The sequence below is a fragment of the Oncorhynchus keta genome, chromosome 2 (assembly GCF_023373465.1).
Source record: "Oncorhynchus keta strain PuntledgeMale-10-30-2019 chromosome 2, Oket_V2, whole genome shotgun sequence".
Classification (NCBI taxonomy): domain Eukaryota; kingdom Metazoa; phylum Chordata; class Actinopteri; order Salmoniformes; family Salmonidae; genus Oncorhynchus; species Oncorhynchus keta.
The window spans coordinates 39,713,015-39,738,516 of record NC_068422.1 but is presented as its reverse complement, the minus strand read 5'-3'; the positions used below and the strand labels follow the sequence as shown (position 1 = coordinate 39,738,516).

Genomic DNA, 25,502 nt, shown 5'->3' with positions numbered 1-25,502 from the left:
TGACCTTACGTACATATCCCAACCAGAAGTCATGGATTGCAGGCAACATCCGCACTGAGCTAAAGGCTAGAGCTGCCGATTGACCCACTCCCATTCACATACCTCCCCAACAAGTCCACAGATGATGTAATCTCTATTTCACACCACACTGCCCTCTCCCACCAGGAAAAGAGGATCACCTACGTGAACATCTGTTCATTGACTACAGCTCAGCATTCAACACCATAGTGCCCTCCAAGCTCATCACTAAGCTCAGGACCCTGGGACACGAGACAGCCTATAGGGAGCAGGTCAGCGACCTGGCAGTGTGGTGCCAGGACAGCAACCTCTCCCTCATCATCATCAAGAGAAAGCAGCTGATCGTGGACTTCAGGATATGGAGGGTTGAGCAAGGCCCCATCCACATCAACGAGGATGTAGTGGAGCAGGGTTGAGAGCTTCACGTTCCTCGGTGTCCACATCACTAAGGAATCACCATGGACCGTCCGCACATACCAACACAGTCATGAAGAAGGCGCGACAATGTCTCTTCTCCCACTCAACACTCCACAGCTGCACCATTGAGAGCATCTTGACTGGCTGCATCCCCGCTTGGCAACTGCCTGGCATCTGACCACAAGGCGTTACAGAGGATAGTGTGTACTCCCCAGGACATCACTGGGGCCAAGTCTGAGCCAAGTCTGGAACCAACAGCACCCTGAACAGCTTCTACCCCCAAGCCATAAGATTGCCAAATAGTTAGTTAAATAGTTATCCAATAGCTACCCGGAAAATCTGCATTGAGCTTTTTTGCACTAACTCTTTTGATTAATCTAGTGTTTATTATCTATCATGTTGCCTAGTCACTTTATCCCTACCAATATGTTTCATATCTACCTCAATTACCTCGTACCCCTGCATATCAGCTCGGTACTGGTACCCTGTTTATATAGCCAAGTTACCATTATTCCTTGTGTTATTGTTTTCACTTCCGGCGCGTGTTATCACTTCCGGTGCCGACAGAGATGGCCGCCTCGCTTCGCGTTCCAAGGAAACTATGCAGTTTTTTGTTTTTTTTATGTGTTATTTCTTACATTGGAACCCCAGGTCATCTTAGGTTTCATTACATACAGTTCGGGAAGAACTACTGAATATAAGAGCAACATCAACTCACCATCAGTATGACCAGGAATATGACTTTCCCGAAGCGGATCCTGTGTTCTGCCTTTCACCCAGGACAACGGAATGGATCCCAGCCTGCGACCCAAAACAAAGACGTTGTAAAAGAGGGAAACGGAGCGCTCTTCTGGTCAGGCTCCGGAGACAGGCACATCGCGCACCACTCCCTAGCATACTTCTCGCCAATGTCCAGTCTCTTTACAACAAGGTTAATGAAATCCGAGCAAGGGTAGCATTCCAGAGGGACATCAGAGACTGTAACGTTCTTTGCTTCACGGAAACATGGCTCACTCGAGAGACGCTAACGGAATCGGTGCAGCCAGCTGGTTTCTTCACACATCGCGCAGACAGAAACAAACATCTTTCTGATAAGAAGAGGGACGGGGGCGTATGCCTTATGGTTAACGAGACGTGGTGTGGTCACAACAACATACAGGAACTGAAGTTCTTCTGTTCACCTGATTTAGAATTCCTCACAATCAAATGTCGACAGCATTATCTACCAAGGGAATTCTCTTAGATTATAATCACAGCCGTATATATTCCCCCCCAAGCAGACGCATCGATGGCTCTGAACTAACTTTATTTGACTATTTGCAAACTGGAATCCATACATCCTGAGGCTGCATTCATTGTAGCTGGGGATTTTAACAAGGCTAATCTGAAGACTCCCTAAATTGTATCAGCATATCGATTGCGCAACCAGGGCTGGTAAAACCGTGGATCATTGCTATTCTAACTTCTGTGACGCATATAAGGCCCTCCCCCGCCCTCCTTTCGGAAAAGCTGAACACGACTCCATTTTGTTGCTCCCTGCCTACAGACAGAAGCTAAAACAAGAAGCTCCCGCGCTCAGGTCTGTTCAACGCTGGTCCGACCAATCTGATTCCACGCTCCAAGACTGCTTCCATCACGTGGACTGGGATATGTTCCGCACTGCGTCCAACAACAACATTGACGAATACGCTGATTCGGTGAGCGAGTTCATTAGAATGTGCATTGAAGATGTCGTTCCCATAGCAACGATTAAAACATTCCCAATCCAAAGTGGATTGATGGCAGCATTTGTGTGAAACTGAAAGCGCGAACCACTGCTTTTAACCAGGGCAAGGTGACCGGAAACATGACCGAATACAAACAGTGTAGCTATTCCCTCCACAAGGCAATCAAACAAGCTAAGCGTCAGTATAGAGACAAAGTAGAGTCACAATTCAACAGCTCAGACACAAGAGGTATGTGGCAGGGTCTACAGTCAATCACGGATTACAAAAAGAAAACCAGCCCCGTCACGGACCAGGATGTCTTGCTCCCAGGCAGACTAAATAACTTTTTTGCCCGCTTTGAGGACAATACAGTGCCACTGACACGGGCCGAAACCAAAACATGCGGACTCTCCTTCACTGCAGCCGAGGTGAGTAAAACATTTCAACGTGTTAACCCTCGCAAGGCTGCAGGCCCAGACGGCATCCCCAGCCGCGCCCTCAGAGCATGCGCAGACCAGCTGGCTGGTGTGTTTACGGACATATTCAATCAATCCTTATTCCAGTCTGCTGTTCCCACATGCTTCAAGAGGGCCACCACTGTTCCTGTTCCCAAGAAAGCTAAGGTAACTGAGCTAAACGACTACCGCCCCGCCCCGTAGAACTCACTTCCGTCATCATGAAGTGCTTTGAGAGACTAGTCAAGGACCATATCACCTCTACCCTACCTGACATCCTAGACCCACTCCAATTTGCTTACCGCCCAAATAGGTCCACAGACGATGCAATCTCAACCACACTGCACACTGCCCTAACCCATCTGTACAAGAGGAATACCTACGTGAGAATGCTGTTCATCGACTACAGCTCAGCATTTAACACCATAGTACGCTCCAAACTTGTCATCAAGCCCGAGACCCTGTGCAACTGGGTACTGGACTTCCTGACGGGCCGCCCCCAGGTGGTGAGGGTAGGTAACAACATCTCCACCCCGCTGATCCTCAACACTGGGGCCCCACAAGGGTGCGTTCTGAGCCCTCTCCTGTACTCCCTGTTCACCCACGTCTGCGTGGCCATGCACGCCTCAATCATCAGGTTTGCGGACGACACTCCAGTGGTAGGCTTGATTACCAACAACGAAGAGGCGGCCTACAGAGAGGAGGTGAGGGCTCTCGGAGTGTGGTGTCAGGAAAATAACCTCACACTAAACGTCAACAAAACAAAGGAGATGATTGTGGACTTCAGGAAACAGCAGAGGGAGCACCCCCCTATCCACATCGATGGGACAGTAGTGGAGAGGGTAGTAAGTTTTAAGTTCCTCTGCGTACACATCACAGACAAACTGAATTGGTCCACCCACACAGACAGCATCGTGAAGAAGGTGCAGCAGCGCCTCTTCAACCTCAGGAGGCTGAAGAAATTCGTCTTGTCACCAGAAGCACTCACAAACTTCTACAGATGCACAATCGAGAGCATCCTGTCGGGCTGTATCACCGCCTGGTACGGCAACTGCTCTGCCCACAACCGTAAGGCTCTCCAGAGGGTAGTGAGGTCTGCACAACGCATCACCGGGGGCAAACTACCTGCCCTCCAGGACACCTACACCACCCGATGTCACAGGAAGGCCATAAAGATCATCAAGGACAACAACCACCTGAGCCACTGCCTGTTCACCCCGCTATCATCCAGAAGGTGAGGTCAGTACAGGTGCATCAAGCAGGGACCGAGAGACTGAAAAACAGCTTCTATCTCAAGGCCATCAAACTGTTAAACAGCCACCACTAACATTGAGTGGCTGCTGCCAACACATTGACTCAACTCCAGCCACTTTAATAATGGGAATTGATGGGAATTGATGTAAAATATATCACTCGTCACCTTTAAACAATGCTACTTAATATAATGTTTACATACCCTACATTATTCATCTCATATGTATATGTATATACTGTACTCTATATCATCTATTGCATCTTTATGTAATACATGTATCACTAGCCACTTTAAACTATGCCACTTTGTTTACATTACTCATCTCATATGTATATACTGTACTCGATACCATCTACTGCATCTTGCCTATGCCGTTCTGTACCATCACTCATTCATATCTTTAAGTACATATTCTTTACCCCTTTACACTTGTGTGTATAAGGTAGTCGTTTTGGAATTGTTAGGTTAGATTACTCGTTGGTTATTACTGCATTGTCGGAACTAGAAGCACAAGCATTTCGCTACACTCGCATTAACATCTGCTAACCATGTGTATGTGACAAATAGATTTGATTTGATTTGATTTATTTTTCTCTCTGCATTGTTGGGAACGGCCCATAAGTAGGCATTTCACTGTTAGTCTACACCTGTTGTTTACAAGGCATTTGTCAAATACATTTGATTTGATTATACTCAGGCCCTGTAATGATCTGAGAACCTGCACAATGGTGGATGTCACATAAATACACACACTCGTAGACAGAAGGAATGCAGTAAGCAGACCACATTGATAGAGACATGTATGCTGACAGACATGAAGACACACACACCCACACAAGCACAATCTACATTTATATACATACTGTGATATCTCAATCTCACACACATTACTCTCACACACACACACACACACACACACACACACACACACACACACACACACACACACACACACACACACACACACACACACACACACACACACACACACACACACACACACACACACTCACACACACTCACACAAACACACGCACACACACACACACACACACACACAAAAGGATAAGCAGACCACATACATATGTAGGATCTTAATTTGACCTATATTGTCAGATCAAAATAATCCTGCAGCAACAGGATTTGTACGTTTCGTCCATGATGTTGCAAAATCGGTAGTTAGGCTACAAGCTGGCCAAAAGTAGGCTACATGAAAAGTGCAATATTGTTCAAATGTAACCCTGTGTTAGTGTGGGTTTTCAGTGAATTTAGGTAAATCACAAAGCTTATCTGCATTTCCTGTGGTGCAGGACAATTCTCAGCAACAAGAGTGTGATCAAATTAAGATTCTACATCTGTACAATACAAAGAAATATATTGTGAAGACACATCGCACATCGACCTGTCTGTGACTTACGCTGCAGCTTCTTGCTGGGTGTGTCGGTGTGGAGGTGTCTGCGGGGCATGTAGGGCGATGGCCGGGGCAGAGGGATAGAAGACACGTCGTGGGTTTGCAGATTGTACCAATGAGGCTTATCATCCAATGGGGCTGTCTCGAGCTCTATCAGGATCTAAACGTAACCAATATTAGCACAATCAGTCAAACACAAGGCCAATGAAAGAAATTAATAAATTTCAATGTTTGCCTGAGTGTCTGTATCTGTGTGTATGTAAGTGTGTGTGTACCTCGCCCATGAACATGCTATCCTCGTCAGGTAGGCGAGGCTGGTCCCACACGGTCAGCTCTAGCATGTGTTGGCGGAAGTCTCTGCGGTGGACGTGGGAGTACACAAACGTCTGGTTCCACATGGGCTCTCCGCTCTTCTTCACTGTCTTAGTCCTCCTCTTGCTCTTGTCACTGAGTGCGCGCACACACACACACACACACACAAACACAAACAGGCAGACAGACAGACGGACGGACGGACGGACGGACGGACAGACAGACACAGACAGACAGACAGACAGACAGACAGACAGACAGACAGACAGACAGACAGACAGACAGACAGACAGACAGACAGACAGACAGACAGACAGACAGACAGACAGAGAGAGAGAGAGAGAGAGAGAGAGAGAGAGAGAGAGAGAGAGAGAGAGAGAGAGAGAGAGAGAGGAGTTAACATATTTGTTTGTTTTTCTATGTGGTAGTCTGTAACTCATACAGTTGAAGTCGGAAGTTGACATACACTTAGGTTGGAGTCATTAAAACTCGTTTTTCAACCTCTCCACAAATTTATTGTTAACAAACTATAGTTTAGGCAAGTCGTGTATGACACAAGTAATTTTACCAGCAATTGTTTACAGACAGATTATTTCACTTATAATTCACTGTATCACAATTCCAGGGGGTCAGAAGTTTACATACACTAAGCTGACTGTGCCTGTAAACAGCTTGGAAAATTCCAGAAAATGATATCATGGCTTTAGAAACTTCTGATAGGCTAATTGACATAATTTGAGTCAGTTGGAGGTGTACCTGTGGATGTATTTCAAGTTACACCAGCTCTGTCAGGAGGAATGGGCCAAAATTTCACCCAACTTATTGTGGGAAGCTTGTGGAAGGCTATTCGAAACGTTTGACCCAAGTTAAACAATTTAAAGGCAATGCTACCAAATACTAATTGAGTGTATGTAAACTTCTGACCCACTGAGAATGTGATGAAAGAAATAAAATCTGAAATAAATCCTCTCTACTACTATTCTGGCATTTCACTTTCTTAAAATAAGTGGTGATCGTAACTGACCTAACTAAGACAGGGAATTTTTACTAGGATTAAATGTCAGGAATTGTGAAAAACTGAGTTTAAATGTATTTGGATAAGGTGTATGTAAACCTCCTACTTCAACTGTATACTACGATGACGTACCTGCGGTCTGGCAGGAAGTACATTTTGACGTAGGGGTTTCTAGGTCGCCCATCCGGTCGGGGAGGCAGCTCTGTTGCCTGGACCACGTTCACTATTAGCTGGTGTCCCACCTTATCATACCACAGCTTCACCTGCACACAGACACACAGAGACACACCCCAGCATGATCACTAGGAGCCAACAACCCATCTTAAATGATGTTACGTAGGCTACAAACTATATATAAATACAAGACAACCCCAAATGTCTGCACTCATGATACATGACATGACAAACCTTTGGTATTGACTTACTGAAAGTTGTCCGGGCAATATCTGAAAACACGCACATAAACACACACATAATGGAAATGATCACTATGAGCCAGATTACTATCACATACATATCATATACCACTGCATAATAATCCCACATATGTCTGTTGGTGTGTACTCACTGTGAGCTGTCCAGACATTAGCTGTGGGTCTCTTAGTGCACTGGGGCTGGTGGGGGACATGACTGATATAGATGGCTGCTCCATCTTCTGGGACTCGAATGAACTGGAACCTGCTGTGAGAGCAGAAATAAGACAAGACACATCTCACCCAGTTAAACCCCTAACAACTAGGGTCAAAAAGAAAGAGCGAGAGAGAGTTGACACAGAGAGAGACAGAGAGACGAAAAAGCAAAGAGAGAGAGAGACAGAGAATGAGAGAGAGAGAAGGAGAGAGAGAAGGGGAGAGAGAGAGAGAGAAAGAAAGAAAGAAAGAAAGAAAGAAAGAAAGAAAGAAAGAAAGAAAGAAAGAAAGAAAGAAAGAAAGAAAGAAAGAAAGAAAGAAAGAAAGAAAGAAAGAGGAAAAGCAAAGAGAGAGAAACAGACAGAGAAGCGAGAACAGATGAAATACCTACTAGATTCTAATGGAGGGTGGGATGTGTCTGGGATTCTTGGGATATCACTGGAGTCAATCAGAGACATATCAGTTAAAGTCACACTAACATCTGATAGTACAGGATACGATAACACAAGTATACAAAGACTATTACTTAGTGTTCTCTTGACTGTTGGTAGGTAAAAACAGGAGGGAAGAGTAGGATAAACATAGAACGAGTAGGATCAATATAGAAAGACTGGGATCAATATAGAAAGAGTAGGATCAATATAGAAAGAGTAGGATCAATATAGAAATAGTAGGATCAATATAGAAAGAGTAGGATCAATATAGAAAAGGTAGGATCAACATCGAGAGACTAGGATCAATATAGAAAGAGTAGGATAAATATAAAAATAATAGAATCAACATAGAAAAAGTAGGATCAATATAGAAAGAGTAGGATCAATATAGAAAGAGTAGTATCAATATAGAAAGAGTAGGATCAATATAGAAAGAGTAGGATCAATATAGAAAAGGTAGGATCAACATAGAAAAGGTAGGATCAACATCGAAAGACTAGGATCAATATAGAAAGAGTAGTATCAATATAGAAAGAGTAGGATCAATATAGAAAGAGTAGGATCAATATAGAAAGAGTAGGATCAATATAGAAAGAGTAGGATTAATAGAGAAATAGTAGGATCAACATAGAAAGAGTAGGATCAATATAGAAATAGTAGGATCAATATAGAAAGGGTAGGATCAACATAGAAAGAGTAGGATCAATATAGAAAGAGTAGGATCAATATAGAAAAGGTAGGATCAACATCGAAAGACTAGGATCAATATAGAAAGAGTAGTATCAATATAGAAAGAGTAGGATCAATATAGAAAGAGTAGGATCAAAATAGAAAGAGTAGGATCAATATAGAAAGAGTAGGATCAACATAGAAACATTTTTACAACCAATAATCCCTTATTGCAGTCTACTAATTTAGGCATTCGTCAGCTCTATGGTCACAGGGTGGGGGAGGATGAGGATGCTTGTGTAAATTTGTGTGGAAGGAGAGGGGGTCTTAATACTGTAGCTTTACTTACTGATAGGCTTTATACAACCTTCGCAAGTGTTTGGAAATACATATTGTTTTACAAAGGAGCAAGACAAGTCAGGTCAGAAACAAACAACTGTTCAAAATTATAACCAAATGTATGTACAGTCTGTGATTGGAGTGAGTAAAGAGTGACACCCAAATAAAACGAGGCCAATTCTGTTTCACCCCCTTCTCCTCGTGTGTAAACTCGTTCATTCGCCCTTAAGAAATGAAAAGCACTGCATTGATGTTTGAATTTCAACCCACTGGGCAAAAGCAGGTTGAATCAACGTTGTTTCCACATCACTTCAACCCAGAAAATGGTGACGTTGGGATCAACCAGTTTTTTTATCAATGTGGAAAACTGATTGTATTTGACAAAGAGTCATCAACGTTAGGTAATTTGGTCTTTTATCCACCCAACTTTTAACCTAAACCAATGACAGGGTGAATTTGTTTTTGTTATGTCACATTGAATTCACGTTAGTTAACAACTCAACAAAACTAGACGTTGAACTGACATCTGACGTTGAACTGACCCTATTCCATACACCAGTCCATTCCTTGTAAATCTATGAGGAAGAGTATGAATGTACAATTTGGAGAGAAAGGTGGGAAATTAAATTGGGCAATGGGCTAACCTAAGCATGATCTCACCAGTGCCAAAGACAGACACAGAAGACACTTGAAACCAAGCGTCACAGAGTTGCTGCCCTAATCATAGTGCATTTATTAGGGTTCGGTGTCTTTTCCTCAAAGGTAAGAGTCTCTTATTCCTGACTTACCCAATGGGCCGGGACACCACTAGTTCCACTTGGGGTTCTGCTTGGGAATTGAGAATGATATTGTAAACTTCTTTCTGGGTTGCTCCTGGCAACATCTTGCCGTTCCACTGCAGAACCTCATCCCCTGAAAATACACAATGTCATTCTTCAAAACCGACACACACATACAAACATATTTACAGACACATACACACACCCACACTGTATGTACACACACATACACACACACTTTGCATACCTGCTCGTAGGTGTCCCACGACGTCGGCCAGACTGCCCTTCTTGACTACAGTGATGAAGGCTCCCAGTCTGCCCGCCTCTGTGACCCTTCCCCCAACCACCTGAAGACATTCATGTGCACATACACACACACACACACACAGTCAAGTAAAACAATGACCAAACTTAAGACACGCACACAAACACACACACGCACGCACGCACGCACGCACGCACGCACACACACACACACACACACACACACACACACACACACACACACACACACACACACACCACAGTCGACCCATAGTGTGATCGTGTCTGGTATGATCTCTAACCTTCAACCCCAGCAGTGCCCCGGCCTCTTTAGGCATAACGCTCCTCTTGCTCAGGGTGATTCGGCCGATTAGATGGTCACCCTCTTTGGATGGCTGCCATGTCACCGGATGCTGTGAACAATATACTGATTCAACCTAACAGCCTGGGAGCCACCACATTATACCTAACCCACTCTCTCTGTCTCTGTCTCTGTCTCTGTTCTCTCTCTCTCTCTCTCTCTCTCTCTCTCTCTCTCTCGATCGACAAGCACACACTATATAGAAATTCACACACACTTACAAACACAGACAGACACAAACACTCACTCAATCACACTCACTCACTCACTCACTCACTCACTCACTCACTCACTCACTCACTCACTCACTCACTCACTCACTCACTCACTCACTCACTCACTCACACACACACACACACACACACACTCACTCACTCACTCACTCACTCACTCACTCACTCACTCACTCACTCACTCACTCACTCACTCACTCACTCATTCACTCACTCAAATAAATACAAAGAAAGAATCAGTCACTTACATGCCACACAGTGGGGTCCAGCGGGTAGCACTCCCAGTCCCCTACACGAGAAATGAGATCAACTCAACCAGTAGAAGTAGATGGAAGGAGACACACACACACACACACACACACACACACACACACACACACACACACACACACACACACACACACACACACACACACACACACACACACACACACACACACACACACACACACACACACACACGGAGAAAGACAGAGCCAGGAGTTGCAGCAAGGAAAGAGAAGGTGTATACACAGCACATACCAGCTTAGCTGCCACTATACACAGCTGAGCCAGATCTGGACCTTCGTTAGATGATTGAATATTTTGTTTCGAGACATGACACTTTACCAGAATCCCCCAGGGCTTGACCCCATACTCCTCTTAGTGATTAGGAAAGAAAAAGAGTCTCCATGTGATGCATGTTTGTTGAGCTCTTCGTGAATATTGAGCAAACTTTCACTGGTTAAGGGAAATCAATTAACAGCCTTACTGCCATTGTCCTTATGTTCATTGTGACGCACCTACGAACTGAAAGAATGTGCACACGCACTCAGAGGAAGATTTGAATGCCTGAACACTCCTTCTGTGCTCAACCCATCTCGGACCGAGCTAAAAAAGGAAACATGGCTCGCTACTGCGCTGGTGTGTTTAGAACTAGTTTTGACAAATCCTCTTCTTCTCTCATATGATCGATTAGTCATTAGAGAGCTTCGTCTGGTTTCAATCCAGGTTGGCATGTGGAACAAATGGCATTAAATCAAAGTGGACTGAAGCCCATTGGAAACAGTGCTGGGTTTACAATAGTATCTACTTTCTTCTGCTCGCAAATGTGATGTATCTAGGTGAGCTGTATGTAGCCTAAACATAACAGGCTCTGACTATAGTTAGAACTGTAGGACACGGTTAGAGCTAACATAAATAGCTCGGACATAGTTGGGAACAGCGGCATGGTTCGCTTCAAACTAAAAGTACATGGCTATGATACGGTAAGACCTGAAGTAAAGAGATAGGACATGGTTAGCATTTGCAGTAACATAGCTGAGACATGACGACGTTATAGAAGCATCCAGCCTAGTGTTTGTTCCCATGTGGCTCCAGGGCTGCAGCCTGTGTCCCAGCTCTGTCACGCAGGGTCACATGGGGGTAGGACAGGGTCAACCTATCCTGCCCGCCTGGGACTCTATCCCCTCAGGCCAAGCCATGGCCAGAATATCATCCACACACAAGCGCACGCACACTACTGCACACACATACAAACACTCAATGCAGTCACACACGCACACACTCAACAACCAAAACACATCCACGGAGTAACTTAACTAAATGTGTTTGATCACGTAAAAAACAAGCAACACCCTATGTCACAATATATTACATTATATACAGTAAAAGAACATCTCCACATTTAGAGCTCATTAATCAAATGCCACTATCTCTCATCGAATAATCTCATAAGCACCTCCTATGATTACTTACCTGTGATAAAGTAGATGCAACCTCGAGTTTGGATTGAAGAGAGCAGACAGAGGCTGAGCAGCTCTCACTAGCCGGTACTTTTTAACAATCACTTCCCATGTGTGAGTATGTTAAAACTGCGGTGAGCACACACACACACACACACACACACACACACACACACACACACACACACACACACACACACACACACACACACACACACACACACACACACACACACACACACACACACACACACACACACACACACACACACACACACACAATGACTGAGCGCTTATTTAAAATTGTGCTCAGCATGTCTTGAAAACAATCTTACCACACTCTCTTACCTCTTTCACTGCAGTGTGGGATGCATACAGTATTGGTAAGCTCTTTCACAGCATGGGATAAAGCTGGCCCTAGAAGCTGATCTGAAGTCAGGGGTTGTGTCTCTTCCTTGATATTTTATGGTTACGATTTGGGGAGTGTACGCTGAAACTAGATCTGTGTCTATGGGAAACTTTTACACTGGGGCCTGTCTCACCTCTCTCACTGACACTCTCGATCTCTGCGTCCTCACAACTGCTGTACTCTGGCGTGGTACCTCCCTCTTCCTCTGAGCTGCTGACTGATGTCTGTCTCTTCCCAGCACCGCCACGTTTTGACTTGTAGGGCCGTGGCGGTGGCGGCCGCAGAGACTCTGACTGGTCTGAGCTGAGCGAATCGTTTCGCAGCATGCTCTCAGCTTTTTCCCGTTTGGACCGGCGCAGAAGGGGGCCGTGTTCGGGGACTGGGGTTGACCCAGGGGGTTCCCTGAGTTCTGAGGTCTGGAGATGTGGAGGGCCATGGTCCTGTGGCTCCCCAATACCCCCCTCCACCGTCCTCTGGCCCAGCATAGCCTCGGGCTGGCCCCCAACACTCCCAACACCCTCAAACCCAATCTCAACCCCCCTGCCTCGCCCCAGCGGCTGTAGAGGGTGCCTGCCCCCCAGTGGCTCCCCTGGCTGGGGCTGGGCTAAATGTCGGGGGGCGTTTGGGTCTATGTGATAGCCCTCTGTCCATCGGGGGACCCCCGCTCCCACAGGGTCGTGTTCCAGAGAGCGGCCCTTACTCAGCCGCCGGCTCTCCCTCCGCTCTCGCTCCCGTTGGTCCCGGTCCACAGACACCTGGGTGTGGAGTCTGGGATGACCCGGTCGACGCTCACCTCGACCTTTACTGTTCTGATCACCCGGCTTTCTCCTGGTGGGTGAGAGGAAGTGAGACAGAGGGAGAAATGATGAGGTGTATGTCAGTAGAGAGTAATGTTTAAGTAGGTGTACAGGTGAACCATGTGTGTGTTTGTGGCTGGGGCTTACGGTGGCTCGCTGCGTGAGCGGAGGTCCATTCCTGGTGCCAGTCCTGGGTCACCGGGGCAGTTGGCGTCGTGGGGCCCCAGGGGGACCTGGGAGAGGGAACGGAGCTTCTCGTCACTGGGGTTCAGGCCACACATGGCCGGGTCACTGATGCCTGAGCCTAGACCTGGCTTCCCTGTACCTGAGAACCACTCCCCTGGCTTAGTGAGGATCTCCTGCTGCTTACGGCAGTTATTACACACCCACATCACCTGGAGAAGCACAAATACATTGAGTTATTATATGGCTGTTATACAGTTATCAACTGAAGGAAGAGGTTATAAGAGTTATTACACACACACACACACACACACCACCTGGAGAAAGAGGTTATAACAAGGTTATTACACACACATGACCATGAGGAACTATATACAATAGAGTTTGTTTGAGAATCTACATAATCTACATAGTTTAAAGCCCAAGATGCTTTATTATTAGTTGGTTACTAACTTATGTGGTATATATTGTATTGAATATCATGGGAGAACACAGCATTATTGTATATTGTGAGTAGCTATTATTATCACAAGCAATTAAGATAAGCACTGAGCCAATTTGAACAGTGACAGACTAACTGTGAAATTCAGCATCACAGGAAAACAATGGCTTAGAACAGACAAGGGGGAATCATGCACCCTAAGGAGCCCACTGCTGCCAGTATAACAGTGTGGACGAGAGGGCTTTTATGATTAAAAGAATAATATGGCATAACAATATGGCATCTATTCTAATAAACAGTTTGGCTTACATTCTCACAGCAAAAAAATAGCTCGGACTTTGCTGATAGATACTTTATTGAGGAACAATGTACATACCATGACTGTGGTATGTGGTTGTCTCACCTCGCTATCTTAATGTGAATGCACTAACTGTACGTCACTCCGGATAAGAGTGTCTGCTAAATGACTAAAAAGTCAAATGTAAAACTATAAACACATCTTCTAAACCTGAAGGTGTAAAGGAACACACATACATTGTTGCCTATTTCTGAGCTGAGTGTAGGGAAGAGGGTATGTAGAAAGACAATGAGAGAAGGAAAATAGGGAAAGGGGTAGTAAGGAGAGAAAAGAAAATAAGGGGAAAGAGGACCACACGACAGAGAAGGGGAGAGATGAGGGGAGGGAGGAGAGCGAGGGGAGAGAGGACCACACGACAGAGAAGGGGAGAGATGAGGGGAGGGAGGAGAGCGAGGGGAGAGAGGAGAGCAAGGGGAAAGAGGACCACACGACAGAGAGGGGGAGAGATGAGGGGAGGGAGGAGAGCGAGGGGAGAGAGGGAGACCCTTTACTCTGGCCACCAGGGTTATCATTATTCCATAAGCGTCCCGGATGGCTCCTTAAAGAGAACTCAAATAAAACACCCTGGCATATTCCACATTTTCCCTCTCTCTTCCCCTCTCTCTCATTCTCTCCCCCTCTCTACTCCTCCAGATTGCTTTTGATTAAAGCCGAGGAGAAAACAGCCTCACACCAACGCAGCTATATTTATCCTACCATCCGCCCAGTACCATCAGGGAAGAGGAAAGGCAGGCAGGCACGCACGCACGCACGCACGCACGCACGCACGCACGCACGCACGCACGCACGCACACACACACACACACACACACACACACACACACACACACACACACACACACACACACACACACACACACACACACACACACACACACACACACACACACACACACACACACACAAACAGGAAAAAGCCAACAACTCCCCCAATGGAGCAGTGCTTTGCTGAAGATATTCACCAGCCCACCGATCCCTGCTGCCAGACCTAAGCAACCGATTCCTGCCAGCACCAAGCACTGATCTCCCACCCTGCCTGCTGCTGCTGCTCCATAGTGCCAGAACACACACACACACACACACACACACACACACACACACACACATACATACACACTCCCTGACGAGGCAGCTCTCCAACAGAACGCACTCTCCATGAACGCACAGTCGCATATGCCTCCCGCCATCGCCATTGCTGCCGTCCTAGTTTATCACACGACAGCCAGCTTTGCTCGTCAGCTATAGTGGCACTGACACCCAGTTGAATGTCTGTGGGTGACACTTTCATAAGTCACCTGTCTTTAGTGCTTAGTATCGTCTATAGTACATGATTAGAATGTACTGTAAGCATTCATAACAGTTCATGACTACCTAGAACAGCTTAAATGTGTAAGTGCCTTTGTGTTCTCCTCCAGCTCTCTCTCCCTCTCTGTCGCTCTCTCATTTCAATTCAGAGGGCTCCATTGGCATGATAAACTTGTTTTCATTGTCAAAGCAAGTGAAATAGATCATAAACTAAAGTGAAATAAACAATTGAAACTGAACAGTAACATCACACTCACAAACGTCCCAAAGGAATAGACACATTTCAAATGTCAAAAGGCTACATACAGTGTTGTAACGATGTGCAAATGGTTCATGTACAAAAGAGAAAATAAAAAAACATAAATATTGGTTGTATTTACAATGGTGTTTTTTTCTTCACTGGTTGCCCTTTTCTTGTGGCAACAGGTCACACATCCTTCTGCTGTGATGGCACACTGTGGTATTTCACCCAATAGATATGAGAGTTTATCAAAATTGGATTTGTGGGTCTGTGTAATCTGAGGGAAATATGTGTCTCATATATGGTCATACATTTGGCAGGAGGTTAGGAAGTGCAGCTCAGTATCCACATTTTTGTGGGCAGTGTGCACATGGACCTGGCTCTCAAGAGAAGACAGGCCATCTACGGTGGCCTCTCTCAATAGCAAGGCTATGCTCTCTTACTTTCCATCTCCCTCTTGTTTTCCATCTTCTTTCAGTATAAACAACCACTCCAATACCAAACAACGTGTTCCATTTCAAAACCCCAGTCAGACACAGCATGTGACACATAACATCTGACACCAAACACAGTTTTACTACTACTGACACACACACACACACACACACACACACACACACACACACACACACACACACACACACACACACACACACACACACACACACACACACACACACACACACACACACACACACACACACACACACACACACACACTAACCGAGTCGGACTCACAATGAATCCTTGCAGTACAGGATTAGAGATGCATTTGTGTGTGTGTGCGTGCGTGGGTGTGTGTGTGTGTGTGTTATTTTCCCTTTTGTACTTTCTTATTTTGGAACTTTTGTGAGTGTAATGTTGACTGTTAATTTGTTTAGTTTATTTCACTTTCGTTTATTATCTACCTCACTTGCGTTTGGCAATGTTAACATATGTTTCCAATGCCAATAAAGCCCTTAAATTGAAATTGAATTGAAATTGTGAGAGAGAGAGAGAGAGAGAGAGAGAGAGAGAGAGAGAGAGAGAGAGAGAGAGAGAGAGAGAGAGAGAGAGAGAGAGAGAGAGAGAGAGAGAGAGAGAGAGAGAGAGAGAGAGAGAGAGAGAGAGAGAGAGAGAGAGAGAGAGAGAGAGAGAGAGAGAGAGAGAGAGAGAGAGAAAAGTACAAAGAGAGACAAGAGTCGCAATACAAAATCCTGACCATCTAAATCCTAACAATCCGTTTGGCCAACATTGAAAATGCGACACCATTACAAATGAACAACATTTGAGAGGCAGAGTGCAGGACTCTATGGAAGCCACAGATAATCCAGAAGTCGTCCTGGTATTAGATCCCCCTCTGATAGGAGGCCACCAGTCGGATGGATGGAGTCACAGTCTGACAGATTGCAGCAAACACAAAGCCTTTTCACACACTCTCATTCCTAACAGCAACATGTCACATGACCAAAAGAAACCCTCAGAGACAGAGATTGAGACCAAGAGAGAGAGAGACAGGGGGAAGCAGAATGTAATATGTCCAGAAGAAACCCCCAGAGAGAGAGAGAGAGCGAGAGAGAGAGGGATTGGCTTCACCACAGTTCACGTAGATTTTTTCGTGAGCATACATATTTCATTAGATAATTCAGTGGAATGTTTTGGTTCTTCACTGCGTGCGTGGTGTGACTGCATTGTGTGTGTGTGTGTGTGTGTGTGTGTGTGTGTGTGTGTGTGTGTGTGTGTGTGTGTGTGTGTGTGTGTGTGTGTGTGTGTGTGTGTGTGTGTGTGTGTGTGTGTGTGTGAAATAACAATGAATAGTGCTGAAATCTTTCAGCTGCTATTGTATCGCTGCTGGTTCCTGGAGAGACTAACCCGCTGTGTAACCATAGTTACCGCATGTTATGACATTCCACTGTGGGAATCCCCGTTCTCTGTCTTCAGGTATGTGTCAACTAAAGGTCTCTGTAGTGGAACAGCAGAGTAGTGTTCTATGAAAAGATTGCTCATTGAAAAACAGCGCCACCAACTGGTGATGGACTCCGAAAATGAAGGTGCCGCTTTACATAAGGGACAATCACTCTGGATTCCCGGTTAGAGGCACAGTGACGATCAGGACACAGACTCAAGTTCAACCCTTTTATTGCCTCAGAAACACACACAGCTTCATGGTGTAGTTGAACGAATGGTTTATCATCATCGACGCATTCACATCACACCAGGGAGGTTCAGAGTTCAGAATCCTTTGGCAGAAAAGAGCCGATGGAAATGTCCAGTTGCCGTAGAGTAGCCTACTCACTGGACCCCGGGATGGGATGGCCTAAAGTTCCTATTGGCTCAAGGCCAAGGTGGGCAAGGTCAAGGGGGATGATTGGCAGGTCAAGGATCCCATGAGAGGTCAGAGGTGTGAACTGTAAACAGACACTTCCCACCTCCAAGGCAGAGTATCCTTCCCACTGCAGCAGACTTGCAATAAATGTAAGCAACTCTAGTGCAGGGGAAGAGTTTTTTTAAACACTTATACAGTAGTTACGTGCATAGCTACAACATCCAGATACAAGCAGAAATGGAAGAACCAAATGAACCTGTATTGTTTTTATTGTTCAGCATTTTCGATGGTAAAGGTTTCACATGATCATGTGATGTCAACATGTGTTTTTCTTTCCTAGAATAATGATCCTTCAAAAAATCCAAGATTAGTGAAAGATGATTTCCAAGAGAGATGATAGAAACTTAAAGCCAAATACAGACTGGATTCCTAAAGTGGAGAGTAGGAAAAGAAAAGTACAACCTCTGGATGACTGGATTCATAGGGGTTGTGACGAAGGTCAAAGACAAATGGCTGACTGGTAAATGACTGGTTTCCACCTAGAGGGGTGTCTCAGACCCCCAAGGGGGTGGAGTATCGGTGGCTAAGTCATTATCACACAAATGATCAGCTACAACATTTGGCTGCATCATAATTAACATCCAATCTAGGAGTGATCACTCTGACATCAGAGCCTCTTGGTGGTGCTGTGGGGAACCGGAATGCAGGTTTTGGTTCTAGCCCAGCACTAACACACCTGATTAATCAGCTACTCGCCAAGCCCTCAAATAGTTGAATCAGACATGTGCACGCCCTGGATTGAGAAACCCTGCTCTAGCCTTCCCAGCAGGCCCCTGCACCATCTATATGATGCACTGTGCTATAATGTAATGGGCTATGATCTTGTCTCCATTGACTAGTGCGAAGAGGACAGGCAAAATGACCATGAGTAGTGAGTCACTGCTGTCAGCGTCTCCTCACAGGTGAAATGGATGATGTATGGAGGCGGCAACATCAATGCACTACCCATAATTCAGCAGGCTATAAATCCTAGGTCAGGATGAAAGAGTGCCGCAAAGGAGATTAGTGTCCATTGGGGTTAATGAGAATGTATATCATCAGAAACCCTCCTCAGTCACACACACCCACGTGCACACACCTACGCAAGCACACGCAAACACACGCGGAAAAACTTAATGTTACCCACCAAGACACATGCCCACATACACACAGAACATACACACACTGTCACAGTAAATGAGGACCCCAATTATATCACCCGCAGACCCATCCACACAGAAACAAAAAAACACATACACACAGAACATACACACACTGTCACAGTAAATGAGGACCCCAATTATATCACACGCAGACCCATCCACATAGAAACACAAACACATACACACAGTCAATAGTGTAAATAATTTACTTTGAGTCCTCAATAGATCTATGAATGTGAGTGTGTGTAATATATAATCCATATAAATATATAATATATGGGACAGGTCTTTACTCACTCACACTGGGAGTGTGTTTATGTGCCCTCACACACACACACACACGCTATCTCTTCAGTGACCCTTTATTACTGTAATGCATTGGAGGAGAGTAAGTCTATTGTACTTCTATCTGTCTCCACTAGATGTCTCTGTCCTGCACTTGGGGAGGGGGAGGGGCACAACACTGTCCTTAGATAAGTGTGTAGGGGCTTTCACCCTCCTCGTGGGCTGGTTCAATTTTTTGGTGTCCTTCGGGAAAGTACGAGTCTGCTTTCTCAACCAATCTGTTTGTTTAATTGATCAAATTGGGTTTCATTTGAATTGATCCAAAATATACAGGTCCTTTGAGGGTAATTTTATATAACATGTGAAACATAGGCTTCATAAAATGCGATGTGTGTAGGGTAGGTAACGGCATGTGTTGTATCTTTATGTTGGAAACAAAAGTAGGATACTGAGAGATAGCTCTGTGTCATGTCCCAGTCAATGAGACATTTCCATGGGGTGAATGAATGGCAGAGCGGAGGGAGGCTAGAGACTGTGATCCATAGTAATCACGAGGCGCTGTTGATTTCAGGGGACTACTGATTTCTCAGCCACTAACAAATTGCTGCAGGGAGAGACATTGGGTACACACACACTGAACGCTACCCCAAGAGAGTATCAAAAAGGGATATGACTACATTGTCGCGGTGATGAAATACTACTACAGTGCCTGAACATTTTTTTTAAACAGTCTGTTTTATAGCCCAATCAACACATTCTAAAAACATAGCCTTGGATGTTACAATATGAAGGGGAGAGAAAGAGAGGAAATGGGAAGGGGAGAGAGCGCTTACTGTCTTGGAAGAGGAATCAGACATCGAAAACAGTGTTTCTGCGAGAAACACTTGGCTTCAGCACAAACACAGATTTTCACTGTTAGATCTGCCATTAGTGTAGACAATGAGCACTGCTTATCATTAGCCATGACACATATGTGACTCATTTCATGAAACTTGGCGTACGCCGCGCGTCACTACTTCAAAGGACAGGTATTTGAATGTAAAAATTAATAATGTTTTTTATCAAAATTTGTTTGTTTTTTTGGGGCAGAAATGCCTTCTGGAACATTTGATATTTCAAGTGCATTAAAAACAAACTTGTATGCCATTTGTAAATATGAATAAAATTGTTAAATTACAAGCCCAGTTGGTTAAGCCACAGAAAAAGACATGAACCTTCCCACTAGCTATGATTGGCTGACATAATGGTTGGGCTGGATATGGCGAGAGATGAGTTTGGATTGGTCTGCCATGTAGCATCCTTCTGTCTATAACATGAGCTGCTCAGTATGTGTAGGTAATTGTTTCTAACAATGCTATTTTGAATGACATCATGAATAACTGCAAAAGTGTCGCTAATGCGCTTCACTTCATGGAGTTTTGAAGTCAATGGAATGTGCCGTGGAAGCAGAGTATGATAGCTAAGCAGATTGAGAAAATTCTACCGTTTGATTGCAAATATGCAGAGGGAGTCGAAAAGAAAACACACAGAAGGCTGTTGTATAAAACACATGTCTCCGGATTACATCTTCAAACTAAGAGCAACCATGACATCCGTGACAGAGAGGGAGAAGCATTCATCCATGTATACGATACAGGTAAGAACGTGGAGCTAGCTACATATTCAGTTATTATATGTTTATACTTTTGTCAGAAATACATTTTCATTTTGTTTTCAAGTTAAAGCATACTGTTAGCTAGCTAGCTAATGTTAGCTGGCTGGCTTGCTAGCTAACATTACGTGTATGATCTGTGTAGTAATATTATTTGTTTCTCAGAGCCATTTGCATTGCTAGTTAGAGCCTAATTTTAGCTAACTAGCTAACATTGAACTTAGTTGGTTAGCTTTAGCTACATGCAGCTTCATGCAGTTTAGTAACGTTATGAATTGGGATTATGGTTAATTGTTAAGCTAGCTAGCTACATGTCTAAACAAAAGACTCCACTATGCAAGTAACCATTTCACTGTACCGTTTACCCCTTCTGTATTCTGTACATGTGACAAATAAACTTAGATTTTATTTGATATAGTGTGTGTTTACGAGAGACAGTAATGTGAAAAACAACATGACCTGCACAAACGTCAAATTTAGGATATAACATTAAGCTAACAAGACAGTGTCCAAGTTTTAAACAATTCCAGTAGAATACCCTGTTTTTATTCTGTCACACTCACAACTAAGATATTTTCTGTAATTAGCTTGCCATTAACTGTAATAATGAATGCAAATTGGCTAAAGTTAAGACATTGTCAGCTACAGTATATGATATGGTAATTATTTGAACTGGCTAGCCAGTTAACTTAATGTTAGCTAGCTAACTAACAACCTACAAACTAACCAAAATATTGTTTAGAATGTTGCTTTTAGTTGCCTGGTTTGCTAGATTGACATATGCTAAATAAATGTTTAAACAGACGGGTTTATTGGTATTAAAATACACCAGTTATATCTTTATGTTTGAAGCCTGAAATGTGGCAAAAGGTCGCAAAGTTCAAGGGGGCCGAATACTTTCGCAAGGCACTGTAGGTGTACCAATTATTCAAGGGACATTTTCTCAAAAGTGGGATTTACAAGTTCATCAACTCTCAAAGCAGTATTACTTTCCCATTGTTCCTCAACTGTAGTGTATGATATACCATTTTCTTGCTCTGAGTCTCTGCTTTAATCCAATGTAAAAAAAAAAAAAGATTTCAATTTTTGCTACATAAGGCCGAATCGAGCCTGGTCCGTCACATGGGTTATGCAAGCTACAGTATAAACAGTGGCCACATACCTACTATAGGCCATACATAAAGGATTAGCAACGTGCATGCCCTACCCACCTGAGGGTCTGCTTTTTTCAGTCATGGATTTCCTGTGTTTGAGGGGTGCAAATTCAACTTGTCACTTAAATCTCGCTGCTTTCATTTGACTCCTGTGACTCTTTCATACTCTTACTTGTGCCTGACTTTTTTTCTCCCTTTAGCGCTACGACTACGGAAATGTTTGTATTGACCTGTCAAACACACCCCCCGGTAATGTCAGAAATTGGCTCTATGGAATACATTGTTGTACAACTGAATCGAAAAGAACGCTTTGTCAGCGATTTAATGCACCGTCTCAACATTTACGTCACAAGAAAGAGAAGATGGGTAACTTTATTTTTGAGGGCTGAGAATTTTTTTGTGGAATTGAAAAAAAAGTAATAATTTAACACAGTTAAAATGTTTACAAATTAGATGTGCTGAAATGAAAGAAACTTCCAAAAATGGACACTCGGAATACAGTGACAAAATCACTGATCTTGCAAACAATGTAAAGTATGTTTGGATGTTATCTAGAGCTAAGTGTGTTAACCTTTAATCCGATGGCATCCTGCTATTGACAGACTTGTTGAATTATGCAAGAGAATGCGACAACAACAGTAAATAATGATGCAGTCTAGACAGCGCAGGTGAGTGCAAGTAGGATAGACAGAGCAAGTTTTTGGTGGTTGCAGCCTTGTCCCACCCCTTTATGTTAATATATTCATATATGCAAACACAACTGGCATATTTATGCAAATGTGCCATGTGTCATTTTACACATATTTTTTTAAACACCTGATACTATAACAAAATGCATATACGAGTGCATTCAACGGTAGTATTTATTATAATTATTATAAAAACCTTTTAACAATTTTGATGACCATTGCTAAGGGGACACGTAGTCTCAACACAGGGGCTTTCTCTTTTTTAAAACCCCATCTGGGTCTTCAAATAGATACAGAGGGCAGCATAGGTTAGAAATTGGGGTTATACAAACGATATGCAGGGTGCCCACACCTTATACTCAAGGCTATGTAGTCAGTACATAGGGGCTGCACAGGTAATACACAGTGTTTACACATACTACTCAAGAAACAGACTTACTGCCAAAGCCTCATTAGAGTTAGTGTTGTTGTAAGGTGCTGTAGGGGGGGTTGGACTAGTGTCTACAGTACTCTAATGCATTGTTGGAAGCCCAGAGCACCACTGAGCCAAGTACCAACAAAGTGATAGTTTGGCAGCTCCACTGAGGGAAAGGGCCAAGGGCATGTAAGCTTTTAAACTCAACCGAAAAGTGTGAGTGCTGTAAGGTGTAAAAGGCATGCCTGGAGTAATACCTAACAGTGTACGTGGTGTACGGTATGTTACTAGCGGTCGAGTGAGAGTTAGTGGAGTACTATTGGTTGACACTGGAAGTGGTTCTACCTTCTTCTTGGCTACACATCTTAATGGGATAGTGCGAGGTTTTGGCAAGTAAGCCCTTTTTCTACTTACCAAGAGGCAGATGAACACATGGATGCCATTTTATGTCTCTGCATGCAGTTTGAAGGAAGTTCAAGATTGTTTCGGCAAGCTGTCTCTTACAAGCGTGAGCACAATGATTGGAAGTCTACAGGTACAGCGAGCTTGCGTTAGAGGTTGCCACAGGAGTGAAAACTCTTTCCTGCGTCTTGTCCTGTCTGTTACTTTCCTGTACTATCCTGATCCTGCGACAGTTCTATAAGCCCAGAACTTTCCTTTACCTTTCCAATAAAAATCACTCCCGTCCTGTCCTGTGCTCATTTTTGCACGCAGAAATATGTAGGTTATTGTGTTTGTTTAGGAAGTAAGCTTGTTGAAAATGATTACAGTAATGCAATATGCGACTGTGATGTGGGGTTGTCTTACCTATCTTAATTAAATGCACTGACTGTAAGACTAAGTCGATCTGGATAAAAGAGCGCATTCTAAATTACCTAAATATAGATTGATTAAGCTGGAGGATGAGGACTGAGACCCCAGTCAGATGGTCTGCTCAGCATCAGCCTACAGCGGAGCACTGTGCACATAAACTCAGCAAATAAAGAAATGTCCCACTTTCAGGACCCTGTCTTTTAAAGATAATTCGTAAAATCCAAATAACTTCACAGATCTTCATTGTAAAGGGGTTAAACACTGTTTCCCATGCTTGTTCAATGAACCATAAACAATTAATGAACATGGACTTGTGGAACGGTCGTAAAGACACTAATAGCTTACAGACAGTAGGCAATTAAGATCAGAGTTATGAAAACTTAGGACACTAAAGAGGCATTTCTACGGACTCTGAAAAACAACAAAAGAAAGATGCCCAGGGTCCCTACCCATCTGCGTGAACGTGCCTTAGGCATGCTGCAAGTAGGCATGAGGACTGTAGATGTGCCCAGGGCAATACATTTCAGTGTCTGTACTGTGAGACGCCTAGGACAGCGCTAAAGGGAGACAGGACGAACAGCTGATTGTCCTTGCAGTGGCAGACCACGTGTAACAACACCTGCACAGGATCGGTACATCTGTACATCACACCTGTGGGACAGCTACAGGATGGCAACAACAACTGCCCGAGTTACACCAGGAACGCACAATCCCTCCATCAGTTCTCAGACTGTCCGCAATAGGCTGAGAGAGGCTGGACTGAGGGCTTGTTGATGTCAAATGACAATAGAATGTCTATGATGTCACTGCGATAACTGTCGACAGACATGTCGATAGACGTATAAAACAGCCTTTAGACTTGAAATCTTTGGTTGTTTAGTACACAACCATACTCCCTCTGTTTAGCACATGGCCTCACGTGTGAATCCTTAAAGAGGCAGGTCCTCTCCAGACATCACAGGCATCACAGGCATCACAGACATCACAGGAACAACGTCACCTATGGGCACAAATCCACCGTTGCTGGACCAGGCAGGACTGGCAAAAAGTGCTCTTCACTGACGAGTCGCGGTTTTGTCTCACCAGGGGTGATTGTCGGATTCACGTATATCGTCGAAGGAATGAGCATTACACCGAGGCCTGTACTCTGGAGCCATATCAATTTGGAGGTGGAGGGTCAGCCATGGTCTGGGGCGGTGTGTCACAGCATCATCGGACTGAGCTTGTTGTCA

The 25,502-nt window shown here is 44.3% G+C and overlaps 1 protein-coding gene across 5 annotated transcripts in view; it reads right to left on the bottom strand.

Moving 5' to 3' along the window:
- The window catches only part of LOC118379107 (regulating synaptic membrane exocytosis protein 1-like), a 32,498-nt gene extending 18,881 nt beyond the window's left edge, over nucleotides 1-13,617 (bottom strand). For 4 of the 5 annotated variants that reach the window (XM_052476590.1, XM_052476612.1, XM_052476601.1 and 1 more), the window contains exons 1-12: nucleotides 13,375-13,617; nucleotides 12,564-13,258; nucleotides 10,546-10,586; nucleotides 10,006-10,116; nucleotides 9,687-9,786; nucleotides 9,449-9,572; nucleotides 7,610-7,656; nucleotides 7,158-7,270; nucleotides 7,015-7,035; nucleotides 6,722-6,852; nucleotides 5,538-5,709; nucleotides 5,269-5,422 (exon numbers count right to left, since the gene is read on the bottom strand). In XM_052476590.1, coding sequence (XP_052332550.1) covers nucleotides 5,269-5,422; nucleotides 5,538-5,709; nucleotides 6,722-6,852; nucleotides 7,015-7,035; nucleotides 7,158-7,270; nucleotides 7,610-7,656; nucleotides 9,449-9,572; nucleotides 9,687-9,786; nucleotides 10,006-10,116; nucleotides 10,546-10,586; nucleotides 12,564-13,258; nucleotides 13,375-13,508 — 1,843 coding nt within the window. In that variant the 5' untranslated portion in view covers nucleotides 13,509-13,617. Of the gene's footprint in view, nucleotides 1-1,153; nucleotides 1,197-5,268; nucleotides 5,423-5,537; nucleotides 5,710-6,721; nucleotides 6,853-7,014; nucleotides 7,036-7,157; nucleotides 7,271-7,609; nucleotides 7,657-9,448; nucleotides 9,573-9,686; nucleotides 9,787-10,005; nucleotides 10,117-10,545; nucleotides 10,587-12,563; nucleotides 13,259-13,374 lie in introns of those variants that run through there. The other variant, XM_052476633.1, reaches the window with a different exon arrangement.
- Nucleotides 13,618-25,502: the final 11,885 nt, after the last annotated feature.